This window comes from Lacerta agilis, chromosome 2, assembly GCF_009819535.1.
Source record: "Lacerta agilis isolate rLacAgi1 chromosome 2, rLacAgi1.pri, whole genome shotgun sequence".
Lineage (NCBI taxonomy): Eukaryota > Metazoa > Chordata > Lepidosauria > Squamata > Lacertidae > Lacerta > Lacerta agilis.
Genome location: NC_046313.1, coordinates 74,355,416 through 74,372,634, shown reverse-complemented (window position 1 = coordinate 74,372,634; position 17,219 = coordinate 74,355,416). Strand labels below are relative to the sequence as shown.

The 17,219-nt window shown below is 41.9% G+C and overlaps 1 protein-coding gene across 3 annotated transcripts in view; it reads left to right on the top strand.

Moving 5' to 3' along the window:
* Positions 1-433: 433 nt before the first annotated feature.
* The window catches only part of TAMM41 (TAM41 mitochondrial translocator assembly and maintenance homolog), a 30,057-nt gene continuing 13,271 nt past the window's right edge, over positions 434-17,219 (top strand). The window contains exons 1-5 of one of the 3 annotated variants that reach the window (XM_033140782.1): positions 434-659; positions 1,986-2,165; positions 2,797-2,889; positions 12,908-13,058; positions 16,594-16,739. In XM_033140782.1, coding sequence (XP_032996673.1) covers positions 531-659; positions 1,986-2,165; positions 2,797-2,889; positions 12,908-13,058; positions 16,594-16,739 — 699 coding nt within the window. In that variant the 5' untranslated portion in view covers positions 434-530. Of the gene's footprint in view, positions 660-720; positions 936-1,985; positions 2,166-2,796; positions 2,890-12,907; positions 13,059-16,593; positions 16,740-17,219 lie in introns of those variants that run through there. The other 2 variants (XM_033140784.1, XM_033140783.1) reach the window with 2 other exon arrangements.

The following is a 17,219-nucleotide window of genomic DNA, read 5'->3' as shown; positions in this document are numbered from 1 at the left end:
AGCATGCTTATCAGGCTCATTTTTCACGGAATGGCCCATTGGCTGCGTGAAGTGAACCAGGGGAACAAGCCTTTCCCTATCTTCCGAATCTGTGAGGGGGGGGGGGTGGTTAAAAAAAAGATTAAAAAACTTGATCAGGTTTCTTTCTTTACTCCCCAAAACAGTAACTACTCCAGAAAGAACCTTGAGAAAAGTTCTGCTCGCACTGCTGCCTGCCTATATAATTTGGTTCCTGCCAGGCTGCACTCCTATCCCTGTTTATTGGCCCCAGTGAATTAATCACCGGTACTTTCTGCGTAGATTGGATTGCGCGCCAGAAAGCGGTGCCTCCCAAGGCAGCTCCCTACCAGAGAGGGCGCTGTGGTTTCAGAACGCCTCCTTGGTTTCCTCTTGGCTCAAACCCTCTATTTCCTCAGCTACTGGCGTGGACGTTGGGCGACGTGATGCTTCCGCCCGGCACTCCCAGCTGCTAAGTCTGCCCTGCGAAGACTCCGCGCGCGCTTAAGGCGCACGTTGTTTACTTTGGCCGCATGGCTTTGCAGAGCTCGGCGGTGAAATTCCGCAGGATCCTGGCTCATTTCCCTCAAGAGCTCAGCCTAGCTTTTGCTTATGGGTCCGGGGTCTTTCAGCAAGCGGGGGCCTCTACCGTGGAAACGGGGGTAAGTGGGGCTGGAATAGACTCCTAGGACGGGAAGGGGCGAGTCCTATTATTTAGCTGTAAAACCTGCGAGCGATCAAGCGGCGGCTGCCGTTTTTGAAGTTGTTCTTTCTGCAGCCTTCCTGAGCAAGGAGCTGCGAATGTGTGTGTGTTTTAAGAATAACCCACCCTTCCCCAATTCTACCCTCATGAGTTCAGGAAAACATAATAGAGCTCCCCTCGTTTTTTCGCCATATGCTTCATAGCACCATCCATGCAACACAATCTTTAATTGCAGGTAAAACCAGCACCTAGCAGCGTCTATCAATGCATGTTTATTTGAAAATAGCTATCGCTTTCTATAATGGGATTTGCTTCCAATAAACTGTGCAGCCACAGTCTCTTAGTTGAGGTTAGAGTCTGGCAACCTTTAAGTTTAAGGCTCATTCTAAGGTTGCAATCCTATCCCTCAACTGTTTTTAACAATTTGTTTCTTAGATGGTTCCTAATACAACCATAGTGAATAATGTGTTAATAGTTGCCTGTGGTGTTGTACTGATTGGGTTATCAGTGGAATTGTTCTAAGTCAGAGGTTTTCAACCTTTTTGAGTCCACCGCTCACTTAACCAACTACATTCTTTCTGCAGCACCACTGTGGGGCTCAGGAGCCCAGTTAGGTCACCTCTTGCCTGCAGAGCTGGCAGCCTCTCGTCCTTTTTTGAACACCCTCCCTTGTAGAGTGTTACCTCAGCCTCCTCTCCTCTCCTTGGGAATCCTCCCCTTGGGCATCAGAGAAGGGAGAGAAAGAAAGAAAGAGGGTTAGGGGCCAGTGTTGCCAGTGGCACCCCTGATCATCATTCAAGGCACCCAAGCACACTGGTTGAAAACCACTGTTATAAGTGAACGTCTTGGGCATAGTATCAGATTGTTTTTCCTTTAAGTATCAAAACACCACTGAGGCTTGAATTTTATTAAGTGCCATCAGATGCTGATGTATCATGTACTCTATAGTTAGCCTGTGTTCAATCCAAAGCCTGCACTTAAATCCCATTGAATTAAGTGGGAACTAAATTACCAGTAATGACTAACTCTTCACACTGATTTTAATGAGATTTTAATGAGATTAGTCTGGATTTGAATGAGACCTAATTTAATCTGGATGCAACATGGAGTGGACAAACATGCTTTGTGAGCTTTTGGTTGCAGGTGTGTGTGTGTGTTCTTGTGTTTATTCATTTTTTTGTTTCAGATCTTAATGTTGCCTTCTGGTGTTTCACATGCTTAAGGAGTGTCTTGTGATTGTAAGCAAAAAAAACCTATGCATTCTGTCGTCTTTTTTATTTTACAGAACAATATGCTGGACTTTGTGTTTGCTGTTGATGATTCTGTGACATGGCATATGATGAACCTGTTAAAGAATCGTAATCATTATTCCTTTCTAAAATATTTTGGGCCCAAGCCAATCAGCAACGTACAGAACTATGGAGCAGGGATTTACTACAATACACTAGTGCCTTGTAATGGCAGGGTAAGTAATATAGGTGGCATCTTTGCTGTTATTTGTGTGTGTCCCCAGTGCACAAGTTTAGTTATTGACTCAATCAGGCTTTTGTTCTGTGAGAGTTTTATTACCGAGATGAAAATTCTTTTGAAAGGCAATATGTTCTATGAAAACAGGATTAATTAATTTAAAATGTGGTTATTTTAATCTTTGTTTTAGATTTTATTACAATAAAACAGCTTTTATGACTCTTTCCATCATGAAAGATAGGTTCAAAACTAGGTTAGTTTTGGGACTCCTTCAAGTGAGGTAACTACCGTATTTAAATAACAAGAGACGCCTTGAAGGTTAGATAAGAGACTCTGCAGAAAGGCTTATGGGGAGAACAGGGGAGATAAGTGATTTTCCTATAGAAGGTTTCTGATGAAAAAGACTTCACAGTGCGTGCCCCTCTGCTGCTTCTTAGGATGGATCTTAGCAAAAGAGACCAAAAAACAAAACAAAAACACCCTACCTTTCTCATGCTTTGAGAATAATTTCCTCAAAAGAATTTTCAAAAGATTCAGCCTTTGTGCAAACCTATTTTGCTTTTGGCAGATGTATATTTGTCTTTTATTTACACTTAATGTGATCCAGCTCTCATTTTTGCACATTCCAGGTTATAAAATATGGTGTTATTAGTACTGATGTTCTGATTGAAGATTTGCTTCGCTGGAAGACACTCTATGTAGCTGGACGACTACAAAAGCCGGTACTGCTAACTCATTTTCTCATTTAAAATGACCATAAACCATAACCACAGGAAAACTATTTCAAAAACATGGTGGAGGGATAAGTAGCCATAGGCTTATGTGGTGGCCATAGGATTTCTTACTGTGGTGTTTGGAATGTAAATTTGTGGCATAAGTAAAGTGAAATGCTGATAAAGTTGTTATTGCGCTCCATCTGAGGGTTGAACTATGTGTTACATTGTTCATGTTAGTGTTCAAATGGCCACTTCTGTTTTGGAGAAAAAGCAGCTGTGGGACTACAGTCTGAATTGGGCCTCCACAAATTCCTTCCTCTATGTGGCAGTTTGCTCAAGGTGCTGTTTAATTTCAGTGGACAGCACATTTGAAGGCAAATAGCAGTGTTGGGTAGGTGAATTTTCAGCAGGGAGCTACCACAGGGACCAACACAGGAACACATTCCTAATCAGGGAGCTCACCACTACTTTTTCTTTAAAATAAGAGTCTAAACCACTGAGCCTCTTGGGCTTGCCGATCAGAAGGTTGGTGGTTCGAATCCCCACGACATTGTGAGTTCCCGTTGCTTGGTCCCTGCTCCTGCCCACCTAGCAGTTCGAAAGCACGTCAAAGTGCAAGTAGATAAATAGGTACCACTCCGGCAGGAAGGTAAACGGCGTTTCCGTGCACTGCTCTGGTTTCACCAGAAGTGGCTCAGTCATGCTGGCCACATGACCTGGAAAATCTGTATGTGGACAAACGCCGGCTCCCTCTGCCTGTAAAGCGAGATGAGCGCCACAACTCCAGAGTCATCCACGACTGGACTTAACTGTCAGGGGTCCTTTACATTTACCTTTTAACGAAGTACACCTTTTAAAAACAAAAGCATGCATCATGTAGTGGCCTGGTTTGAATATAGCATTAAACCATAGTTCAGTGTGAATGAGCAGTACGGTGGTGAATGCTGTTCAAAAGTTCCCATGGCTCTCCTCCCTTGGTGTGCAACTGAGTCTGCCACCATGAGTGATAGGCAAGAACAAACCTTGGGAGGAAGCACACCATAACCTTGGGTTTGGATAGCACAGCAAGCTGGACTTTGGCTTGTTGTATCTGTGGCGTAGTAGCAGTGGAAGAGAAGTGCCTTGAGCAGCATGCGCCACCACACTGCTTATTTGCATCAAACCATAGCTTGATTTGAATTATGGTTTAATATGATGTGTGTGCGGAACTAATGTATGTAGTTTGACAAGTAACTTCAGAGTTTTGGAACCAGATTCTACTGTCCTTTGCCAAGCCGTTCGGAAGCACATGCGAGTTACCTTGCAACAGGTACATTGGTATCCCATGGGAGGCCGTTATGACTTGGCTCTCGGTTCCTCCTTTCCCACATCTCTTCCTGTGACCCTTTTGGGAAAGAATTTGGAAATGCCCGGTCTATATTTAAACATATTATTGATCATGTTTGTAGAGTTCAGGGTAATGGATACAGAGTTAAGCTGAAAGATAATAATTTCCCAAAAGTATTCTGTGACTTTTATACTGATGGAAGATCTTAACCCATTTCTCCTTAACAGATGGTCACACCAGTTTATTGGTGTCTTTAAGCCACAGGTAAGGTACCTGTGGCTCTCTAGATTTTGTTGGACTCCAATCCTATCTTTGGCCATGCTGCCTGGGGCTGACTGTAGCTCAACTGCAACAATATATAGAGTGCCACACTCCCATACTGTACTCCGAATCCGGTGCTTTAAGGATAAAGAGTATAGTACTGAGCTTTAAAAGTGCCTGGTGAAATGTCAGTTACAACTGCACAAAGTTCATGTCAAGTGTTCCAATTGACCACTAGATGGAAGCAGAGTTAAGTCAAATGGAGAGAGAGAGAGAGAGAGAGAGAGACTCTTAAATTCAGCTTGGGATTCTGGTAACAGAAAGGGGTGGGTGGGTGGGGTTGGGTATCTGCTTTAGGTATAGTCTTAAGTGATACTTTTTAGCTGTCTATGAATTCTCAGCTGACTTCTTTTTGTATTTTAATATATATTTAATATTCTTCTGCTACAACATATGAAACCATTAGTGGGAGTTGGTGGAAATTATTCATTTGTCCTTTCCAGTAAACTTCATGGAAGATGCTTTTTCTTGCCTTTGATTTTGAGAACAAAAAAAGCCAACTCTTCTTAGTTTGTCTGTGTTATAAGTTCAGAAAACAAATGAGCTTTCATGTTGCTATTCTTCTGGGGACTAAGTAAAACTTAAGTTTGCGATTTCATCAAATTTTTATTTAGTTTTTAAAAACCCTTCAACTGAAGTTCCTCAAGCAGTGTACAATTTTTAGTAAAAACATGGTTACATATTTGGGTGTTTGTTCTATTTCCCCTATTCACTTCTCCCAGGATTCCACCATTTTGGAATGTGCATGGGAATCACTTGTTTCAAAGTCCCCTTATAAAAAATATATCAGCTTTCCATATGCAGGGAGATCTTGATGAGTAGTGCTTCCATTCAGTCTAACCTAGTGAGTATTTTCCAATGGAATGATCTCTAGAAGGATAGTACCACATAGGACATAGTGTGTCTAAATTCGTACCCAGTGTCACCTTGAAACTTTTGTAAGATCGTTCTGTCTGAACAGGCATTTTATAACTTGGCTTAAGTGTGTTGGAAGGTAGATCTCTAGCATTTGTCACACTTTACCTATCTTAACCCTGCTTTGAATTTCTGGGAATCAGTATAATGAAAGGCAGTTTTTGGTGCAACAGAACTGCTTGTGCAACAGAACATTGGCTTTCTCAACTTCTCCCTCCAGTCCTCAGTGTCTCTAAAGTTCAGAGCAGATTTTGCTGGTGGAAACTGCGGGGTAGAGGACAGGAAGGAGAAGTGAACAGATGCCTACTCATGCTACATTCAATCTTCCCCTAGAAGTGTAAATAAAAACAGAATGCAAATCCAATAAATCTAAATGCCTTCTTTTTCTTCTTGGAATTTGCATCTAAACTTGCAAAATTAACCAGTAATTTGTAGTTGCTGCTGGAAATTTTAACTAATGTCACTTGTAGATATTGTTATTTTAGTTGTATGTTGGTTTTTCAAACCTTGGTGACAACAGGTTTAGGGCTGATTTTTGAAGCCTTTGAAATATACCACCCATCTGAACATGAAAGCATTCCCATCTGATGTTTCAGGTTTGTGATGCAATACCTTTTTATCGACTGTTTCCACTGTGTGATTTAGTCAATACAAACTTGAATGTTGAAAAACAAACCCTTTGCACAAATCTGACAGTGATATATTAAACATGACTGAACAGTTCATATGGGTTTCCCCCTGTTTTAGCAGGGATTCGAGCAGAATAATTCCTAGTGTTCCACTACAAGATTGTGTCCCAGCTGGTTAATGTTTCTGTGTTTTTCTGTCTCTATGGAGCGGGCAATATAAGCCAAGTGCCGCTCTCTGATGTGTTAATTTCCCTTAGTTTGGTATACTCTTGCAGCAGTGCTAATATGAGCCACATAGTTCAGATGAGGACATCTCTAGTAGGACACAAATGGCTATTGAGAATTGTAAGCTCTTTTCTTCTTCCCAGGCCTCTCTGGCTGTGTCTCAAGAGTTTGCTGGCTTTTTGCTTTGGACACCACATAAGATTGATTAGCCAAGTTCTCATCTAACCTCATGTTGAAGAACTGGGTAAACACAGGGGGGGGTTGCAGTCCAATTGAGGCTTGTAGAAAACATCCATCCTGTTAAAACTTTATGATCTGCTATCCCATCTTCAGACTATGTAAAGTTTCCTGGCTGCTGAGGAATGGCTGACCACTTCTGGTGCTTCCTGAAAGTGGGAGGCACCATCCAGCCAGCCAAGCCACTCCTGTCACATGGTCCCACGCTCCTCCTACTCATAGCTCCTCCTCCCTGTTCCACCTCAGCTATGCTTATGAAAGTCCACTTACTGTACATGTCCATGATAGCTTCAGAGGCACTATACCTCTAAATGGATGAAGCTGTCTTATGCAGAATAAGATCATTATGGAGAATAAGATCATTGGTCTGCATTGCCTGGCAGAGCTCTCAAGGATCACAGTAGGAAGTCTTCTTAAACTATGCTATCTAGTTGTGTGATGATGAGCTTCGAAGTGCAGGAGTCCATCATGACAACCCCATCCCCCCAAAGAGAATACAAAAATGCAGGCACCTGGTGTTCATCCATTATTATACACACAGAGAGAGAGAGAGAGCGCAATACATAGCACAGTACCCAGGGTTGTATTCTATTAAGTTCTACTCATGGTGGGCCCATTGAAATGAATGGCCCTAAGAAAGCTATGTTTATTAATTTCCACAGATCTGCTCTAAGTATGTAGTACTTACCTTGACTGCAACCCCCCACCACCACCACCACGACCATATATTAGGATCTGTATGACTGCAATTCTATGTATACCTTATTTACTCAAATCTAACGTGCACCTTTTTTTGGCCAAATTAACGTTGTGAAAATTAAGGTGCGCGTTAGATTCGATGGAGCATTATACTCGAGTAAATACAATAGTTTCTTGAGAGTCAGCTCCATCAAACTCAGTTATGCTTGCTTCTGACTCTGTAGGTTCATCTCGTAGAGCACATTTGGCCAGCTGAAATTTAACTGCTTGCTTCTTGCAAAGAATTGTTACCATTTAAATTGCTAGCCTGAAATCAGAATCCCATCAAAAAGGGGGGGGGAGGGAGGGAGAGAAAGAAAGAAAGAAAGAGCATCTGGTCTCTGATTACCTCTGAAGATCTGTCACAAACAAACTCAAATATCTGACTACCATATTAATTCACTTGCCAGAGCAAGGACAATCCATCAGTTATCCTGTCACTTTGGCTGATGATGTCATTGCTCCTGCTCTGAAAAAAGGAAGTCCCAGAGCTGTGCTTCTCTGTATTTTCCCCTCCACTATATCACTGGGGCAGTCTCAGATACTTAACTGATTATGCCACAGATTAACACTGTGTGCAGAGTGTGTTCTTCCTTCCTTTAACTGGATCCTTGTTTGCAACATCTCTTCATAAATTTTGGCAAGCCAAATCATTTGTGAGGAAAGGGTAATACCGGTAGGCCCTGAAATTACAGTACAGTATTTTTAAAAGACACTCCCCCCTTTCCCAGCCGAAATGCAGCATGATATAACATGCCACACCTTGTGACTGGACTTTTGAGGGGAATGAACATCCCAAAGCCCCAGTGGGGTGCATGCATGTAAGAATAAATAGGGTCTTTATAAGAAAATAAGGGTGGCGCTGTGGGTTAAACCACAGAGCCTAGGGCTTGCCAATCAGAAGGTCGGCGGTTTGAATCTTCACGACAGGGTGAGCTCCTGTTGCTTGGTCCCTGCTCCTCCCCACCTAGCAGTTCGAAAGCACGTCAAAGTGCAAGTAGATAAATAGGTACTGCTCCGGTGGGAAGGTAAATGGTGTTTCCGTGCACTGCTCTGGTTCACTAGAAGTGGCTTAGTCATGCTGGCCACATGACCCAGAAGCTGTATGCCGGCTCCCTCGGCCAGTAAAGCGAGCTGAGCGCCGAAACCCAGAGTCGTCCACATCTGGACCTAATGGTCAGGGGTCCCTTTACCTTTACCTTATAAGAAAATGTTACATAAGGAACCATCAAACAGATGAAACCTCTATACCGTATGCTTAGTTTAGACTAAGGCCCACTGTGTTCAATGGAGTAAAATGTTTAGGAGTGGCTTGCATTCCCTATTTTATAGGTTCATAGTTGTATATGGCGAAGTCCCCTTTGAATACATTTATATTAGATTCTCTCTCTGACTCACATCCCCAGGACATGGTTACAATGAGTCTTGCTAAATCAGAGGTTAAAATGAACATATTTTTTTAATAAACAGCAAACTCTGCTAGTTTTGACTCTTCAGTATGAGATGGTAGGTAGTGTAAATCAAGTGAAAGGATTGAGTCAGAAGACCACATTTCTTCATTTCCCCCCTCTCAATCAAGCAGATAAGCTATTATATATTGGGCTTTTTTCCTAGCATGTAAACACAGTTCTCAATAGAGGTGAACTGGCTGTTTGGTCACTTGACTATTCAACTGGCTGTGTAATTTGGCCGTTAGACAGACAGCAAAAGCAGCTGGTCTTTCACTGTATTCCCCTATTGTCTTCTCAGCTGCCATTTTCAGCTCTAGAAGATTGTATTGACTCCCCCCCCCCTGGGGGGGAGGAAAAATGCTTGTTTGTAAAATTAGGCTTTTAAAAACATGTAGGAAAGCAAATTGAAAGCATGTGTTCAAATAGCGTCTCCCAGGACCAGTTTACCTTTAACTACTCAGATGGTTCAGATTTTGTGTCGCTAACAAAAACCACACTTCAAATGCAGGGGGGAGATAATGGAAGAATAATGATATTGTATGCCCCACAGATTCGTTTTGGGTCTCGAGGGTTGTGTTCAGAAATATATATCATCGGCTCTGGTTTAAGCTTGTGAGGTTCTGGATACAATCATCTCTTTGTCATGGACTTGCTTTTACCCATATACCTTCTAAATGTTTGCGAAAACTGCACACTGTAATAATATCAGTCTATTTGTTTCATTGCAGTCTAGCTCCAGCTGTCTCCTTCACTCTAAAATCATCTTGTGGAAACTTTTTTTAAAAAAAGAAGAAGAAAAGGGTAATTTGGTTAGAGGCAATACTTATCCCTGCACCGTGCAGGGCAAAATCTGGAGGGAAATTACATAACTGTGTAAATATGTTTACAACATTGATTATTCTATGGACAAATTCAACACAGTGATGTGCAGGTTGCCTCAAATTAAATCACACACGCAAATGAGAAACAGGAAGCATCCAAGGAAAAAGACAAAACAGGAGAAGGAATCTCAAAGATGCCCAATAGTAATGTCTGAATGACCATCACTTTTCCCACCTAAACAGAACTCCCTCAGGGGTTTTCATGTTTCCATGTACAAAAACATCAGTTTTGAAATTGCGAAGGAACATAAAAGCTACTGAGAAAGACCCCTCTGTAGCAAAATGAGGTGGTCATCAACTCTTCAGCATCTTTGAGACTGGTTTTCCTTTTTTGTCTTTTCAAATCAAAGCCACCTACAAATGCGCTAGGGTTCATGTGTTAATTTTATCCAAGTGAATTGCAAAGGCCTCTGAGATTGTCTCTTGTTGCTACAGCAGAAGAAATATATGCTGGGATCCAAAGAGCTGCTTAGGCAGGGGACTTGTGCTACTTCAGTGGAACTTCTGACTGTGAACTACTGACCGCTATCCCATATCAAATCTCAGAAATTCTTCTTGCTTTCAAAAGCCGTTTCCATGGTGGGTGTGGGGTGTTAATGTTCAAGAACAGGTCCAGCTCTCCTCCCGTGGGTTCTCTTGTTCTAGTTTCACAGTTCTTTGGATCTCGATCACAGACAACAGAAGTAAGTTTGTCGCCTTGTCTGTTCTAGTTGATGACTCAAGCAGTATAAGAATGTGCTTAAATTGGAGCTTTTCCAGCATATGTCAGAACTGGTTACAAATGATGGCATTTCATCAGTATTGCAGCCAAACGTTCAGGCCAGACTAATAGTGTGTTAGTGCCATGAGTGATAACATTTCAACCTTGGCATGCCATCTATGTAGGTGGAAGCGCCACATGTTCCCATGGATTCCCTTTCACCTCCATTTGGAAAGATCAGGTAGAAAGTGGTGTGAAAGGCTCCTATCAGAGACTCTGGAGAGTGGCTGCCAGTCAGAGTTAGCTATATGGACAAATAAATCTGACCTGATAAAAGGTAGCATCCTGTTTTTTTTACTGAAGTGTCAACAAAAATTTTATGTGATAAAGCAGGGGTGGCCAACTCCCAAGAGACTGTGATCTACTTACAGAGTTAAAAACTGGCAGTGATCTACCCACTTTTGGGGGGTCCAGGTCAAAGTTGTTGAGCTTTTTTAGGGGAGCCAGTGATCTACCACAGACGTCCAGTGATCTACCTGTTGGACATGCCTGTGATAAAGCAAAGCAAAAGCCATATGTACATGGGATCTATGGAGTATTTCTTTTTTTAAGCTTCATCAAACTCAAATATTTGGGCATTTTCTAAAATGGAATATAAATTGATGCAGAAGGGTATGGGTAGTATTGTTATAGGGCTGGATTCAACTAACACGTTCTGCTTGTGGAAGCCAGTGGAAGGACTTTGTGCAATGTGGCTTTCTCCCTCACCCCTGTATCTTCTCCAGATCTGCTCTGGAGGGTTGGGAACATCCTCAGAACAGTGCATTGGGGAAGGGGAACGAAGGTTTGTTCCATTGGACAAGCAGAAATGCTTGTGCCAAAAGAACAACCTCTTTAGTGCTAAGCTGAATTTTATCCTCAGTGTCGTTTCTGATACTCAGTCTTGTAGAAGCTGGGGAATCATGAAACTAGGACTAAGTGGCCTAGAAATAAGTTATTTAAATCAAAATATTTATACCCAGTAGTGGGTGTTGGCATGGGGCACATGCACTTACCTGACTCCAGTTGTCAGCATTGTTCCTGAAACTGAGATGGAGAGGGGAAGGTCATTGTGGTGCAAACCCATAGGTCCATCTCCCACTTGTGCATTTGCTAGGGTTGCCATACGCCTGGAATTTCCTGGACATATCCAGAATACCACATTTATCAGCAGTGTCTGGGCGGAAATCGGCCAGATATCTGGGAAAATCAGGGTGTATGGCAGCCCATGTCGGCAGTGCTGATTTTTCTGCTTTCCCCTTAAAATGGCTCAAAAACGGCAATTTTTGTTGCGATCTTACCAAAAGAAGCTGAACAACCTTGGGCATAACTAAAAAAAAGCTCAGCAACTTTTCTGTCTGTATTTTCACTGTTTGAAATATGGCAACCCTATCATTTGCTCCATATTGACCTTGCCAATCTCTGTCTTTGTATTCAGTGATGCAGGCACCAGGTGAGCACCACTGTCTGCTATTGTTTCTACCTTCAAGAACAATATGTTACAGAGATGCACAGACTGCATTGATGTATTGCATTGATTATAGGTGTTTATTGCCACCCATTTTTCTGTAAATGTTTTATTTATAATGTTGAAGATCTGGTTTGTTGAAAGTGGAGCTCGACAAAATAGGAAAATCTCTAAATCAATGTACCTTCATTAATAAATGGTCAAAGGCCTGGAAACGATGCCTTATGAGGAACGGCTTAGGGAGCTGGGTATGTTTAGCCTGGAGAAGAGAAGTTCAAGGGGTGATATGATAGCCATGTTCAAATATATAAAAGGATGTCATATAGAGGAGGGTGAAAGGTTGTTTTCTGCTGCTCCAGAGAAGCGGACACGGAGCAATGGATTCAAACTACAAGAAAGAAGATTCCACCTAAACATTAGGAAGAACTTCCTGACAGTGAGAGCTGTTCGACAGTGGAATTTTCTGCCAAGGAGTGTGGTGGAGTCTCCTTCTTTGGAGGTCTTTAAGCAGAGGCTTGACAGCCATCTGTCGGGAATGCTTTGATGGTGTTTCCTGCTTGGCAGGAGGTTGGACTGGATGGCCCTTGTGGTCTCTTCCAACTCTATGATTCTATGATTTATTGTGACATAGTTCTGGGATTTGCAGTCAATTGTGAAGCACATAAATCCCATCATAGATTATAATACCTCTGCTGAGGGAGCTGCAGTGCACTGGCTGCCAGTATGCTATCATCAGGTGCACTTCAAGGTTTTGTACTTGAAACCAGACTTTTGGCATTGCAGCTTCTGCCCTCTGGAATGAGCTGAATTTAGGCCGGCATTTAGTGCTTTGATGTTTCGGTGCCTGCCTTAGTCATTTTTGTTTAAGAAAGCTCTCCCGGTCATTTTATGGAATATTAATTGTGCAGTTGTAATGATGATTTTATTATTTTTAGAATCTGTATTTTATCGGATTTTATCTTATTGTATAATACTTTAGCTATGGCTTGTGAAGCAGTTCATAAATCAGTTAAATAAACAGAAATGCTATTGGTGTGTGTATGTTTGATGCTTGTAATTTGATGCCCTACCCATTCTCTTGACTACTTTTCAGGTGAAAATCCTTACTCAGAATGAGAACGTTAAGCTGCAAGCTGCCCTTGCTAGTAACTTGAAGAGTGCAGTCACAGCAGCCTTTCTTATGTTACCTGAAAGTTTCTCTGAAGAGGATCTTTATATGCAGATTGCTGGGCTCTCTTATTGTGGTTAGTAAGACTTTCATATTGTGGTTAGTATGACTTTCAGTGTATTTTTGTTGTTGTTGTTGCCAGGGTCTGAAAAGGACCCTAAACCTGGATGTGTTGCTACATCCTGCTCTGTGCTTCCTGTCTTGCTTGCCAAGGGTTCCCATAAAAACATTAGTTGAGCATATACTGATTCACTCTCCAGAAAAGAAAAAAAGAGGAGTGTTTAATTTGGTCCTACACGAAGCTTGCCATTGCCTCTTATATTGCTTTCTCCCGTATGAAACTATCTATATTTAAAGCCAGTGTGGTTCAGAGTGTTGGACTAGGACCTAGGGGACAAGAGTTGAAATCCCCCTGCTTAGCCATGAAACTCACCGGGTGACCTTGGGCCAGCCACAGTCTCTCAGCCAAACCTACCTCACAGGATAAAATGTTGTGAGGATAAAATGAGGAAGAAGAGAACCAAGTGTGCCACATTGAGCTCCTTGGAGGAAAGATAGGATATGAATTTAAGAAATAACTAATAAAGTCCTATGCTGCCTGTGCATGATGGGAGTTGTATTTCTAACAGATGGGTGAAGGCTGGTTTAGGGTGACCTAGGCTACGGCAATGATTTTTGGACTGTTCCCCCAAATGTTGTGGGCATCTCTCTCGAGGGAGGTCCATTCCAGTCCCCTCACTCCTAGTTTTTAGGCAGCTGGCTTATGTGGTTCTTTCAGAAAACTTTTTGGCTTTTTTTTGTTGTTTCGGAAGGCTTGTTGACTTCAGTCACTGCCATTTAATGACTCTCATGATGTCCTATATTGCTCTGTATTGTTTAACTTTAACATTATATTGTAAGATCCAAATGGCAGGGTAAAAATGTTTTCACAAATAAAATACAGAGAGCACATCCTTGCCATATATATATACCGGTATATATATATATATATATATAACCTGCCAGACAAAAACCAGACACCAGTACCCTTCAGCAACATCTCAATAAAACTTGAAGCTTGAAATGAAATATGTACAGGTCAACTCTTAAATTGTGGGTAGCCAGTGTGTTGCCATCCAGATGTTGCTGGACTACAGTTTCCATCATCTCTGACCATTAGTCATGCTAGCTGAGGGAGGGCTGATGGGAATTGAGGTTCAACATCTGGCTACTTGATTTCAATGAAACAAAAGCTTGGCAAGGAAGAGCAGCCACATAGACTGTGTATTGCAACTTATGCTTTATTTCTCGGGCTTTTCTGTGTTTCAACACAATATAGTTGAACTGACAGGCTTTGGTTTGATGTATAACCTTTTAATCTTGGAGGGAAAAGCCCAGGCTTACATAGTGCATTATGGCAAAGGCTTGACTAAGTGGTCTTGGAATTGCAGAGAAACCTTGTTGGCACAGCATGGTTGGAAGCTGAGTGAGTATATTATGCTTTTATGTGGTAAGGGAAATCCTTTGACAAACTACCTCTGACCTTCCCTGGGGTAGCCTTCTGTCAGACGAGGCTGAATAACGGCCCAGGTGCTTTGTTTCAGAAAAGCTTAAGGCACATTCTGTAGAATAGCACAAATGTTATAACATGTAACTGTTATGCCTTTGTGTTGGTGTCCCTCACTTAGAAGCTAGACATTGGAAATTTTGATTATATCCCTAGTTATAATCCCTAAATATCCCTAGATCATGAGAAAAAGCCTCCTCTCTTTGTTGTTATAGGCTGCCTCAGCCCTTTTGTTTTCATGTTAGCGAAGGCTTCCCTACTGTGGAAAGCTTAATGTGGTCAGTATTCTGACTGGTGGTTTTAAAAATTGCGTTCTTCCCTTACATTAGTTCCTCCTGTGTTTAAAGCACTCAGTTCCACTTTCTCCTTCACACATATGTGTGAGTTGCCACCTTTCCTGTTTCTCTGAGCATAGAGTAGCCTTCTAAAAAAGCTACCCTGGCATGTAATGTTTGCTAATGGAGCTAGAAATGAGTCAAAGCACATCAAACTGTTTTGGGATGGATAAAGCCTTTCTTGTCTCCCTCATTTTGCCTGTGTAAGGAATGAGTGATAGATAATTGCTTGGTCTCAAATGAACAATTGTTTGGTGTCAAAAGCATAAAATAGTTATAAAGGACTGCCGCTGCATAATTCTTTCTAAAAGTATTTCTGATTTAAAAAATCTGACATTGGTTAAGATCTGGAGCTTACTTAAAAAATTTAGTGGGACGTTAAACTAGGGTGCAACAAGAATGTGTTTGAGGCTGTACTTCCCTCGCTGTGCCTGTTGGCAGGTACCATTTCTGACACTTCTACCTCTACAGTTTGCATAATGGAGAGAGAAGAGCAGTTCTTACCACAGGAAAGAAAAGCAAAAATTTGCCTGGGCAATTATTCTCCTCGAGGCAGAGGAGTGAGTGCACGATCCTCTGGCCTCCACCGGGCACATAATGCGCTACATGAGTGCTCCATGCAGAGGCAGTTGCACAGTCCCTTTTTTTAGAGAACTGGGTAGAGGGATTGCACCAATCTGGAAGGGCAGTATGCCCAGAAGTCAAATGGAGGCCCAGTTTTGAAGTGTAGTGGAAATAGTTGCGTTGGTCAGCTTCTCTATTTCAAGAGAAATAGGAACTCGTCAAAGTGAATCTGTATGATCCTGTGCTTAGTAACACCTAAGTGGGAGACCCTTGTGTGATGAGCTACAAAAACTACAAATGGGGATGGTCCCCTGAATGTGGACAGGCACAAACAAGTGTGTTGCCTAGCAGGTGCTTCATATTACTTTCTTCACTTAAGCTTATCTCATATTTATCATGTTGTTCCTCCAAGGAGTGACTCCATTTTCTCCCTACAACAGTCCTGTGATAACATTGCTAACAAGTGTCCCAAGGTTGCCCTGTGAAGTTGGACTCTCCCTAATCCAAATCTGACATTCTTTCCATTATCACACCAGTCAAGTGCATTCCTTGATATGGGCTACAAATTGCTAACTAAATGATGGATATCTCGCACTCCATTTTTCCTTTTGGTTACCAAAACATTTCTTCTTTTTTAAGGGGGTGCCAACATGCCTGTTTACACTAGCTCTGTACATTTGGATATTTTGATTGCACTTGCTATATAAGTAACAGTGCTTCATCCTACAAAGAAAAAAGGGGGGGCTATCTTTTATTGTCAGAATATGATAATGCTTTGTACCCTTTATGCTTAGCGTCTTTGTACCCTTTATGCTTAGCGTCTGTTGTCTTGTGACTGACTCCTGTTCATCAAGCATAGTCTATTTTTCTTCCAGGCTACACATACTCGTGGGTAACAAATAATGTATAAATCAGCCACTTAATATTGTCAGGTTTCCTCCCTGTGGTTAGGCGATTGGCAGCTGCCTGAGGTCTCATGCCCTTCTCCCCACACACTTTTCTCTTCTGAATAAAAACTTGGTTAGCATTACATCTGCAGGAGTGGTTTCCCTCACAATAAGTATCCACTCCATAGTTTGCAGACATGATTAGAAGTCACACTATCCCTTCCTATATTGTGTATTTTCATTGATAGTATGTATGTTGACCATCTTGGTTTGGTTTAGGTGACTTCAGAATGATAATTGGAGAAGATAAGTCAAAGGTTATGAACATAGTGAAGCCTAATATGTTGCATTTTCAGAAGCTCTACAGTAACATATTAGAAGATTGCCCACAAGTGGTGTACAAGCACCAGCAGGGGAAGCTGGAGGTAAGCCATTAATGATGAAAAGCTTTTTTTTTTTACACTGCTAATGAAGGTCTGTCTGTGTGTCCTTCCCTTCCACTTTTCCCTGGTTGGACTGCATGAATGAGCTCATGTTCAGCATAAGTAGCAAATGTGCCAAAGGCATATTGCACACCAGTTCGACTCCCAATTTTTAATGTGATAAATAGCAATGACAAAATCGAAAATTCTTTCTAGTAGCACCTTAGAGACCAACTGAGTTTGTTCCTGGTATGAGCTTTCGTGTGCATGCACACTTCTTCAGATACACTGAAACAGAAGTCACCAGATCCTTAAATATAGTGAGGGAGTGGGGAGGGGTATTGCTCAGAAGGGTGGTGGGAATGGGTGATCAGCTGATAGGTGTGGAAAAACCTGTTGAAGGCTGTAATTAGTCTTGCAGGGAAAGGCAAGTGGTGAGATGGCTAAAGATAGCTTTGTTATGTATAATGAGATAAGAATCCA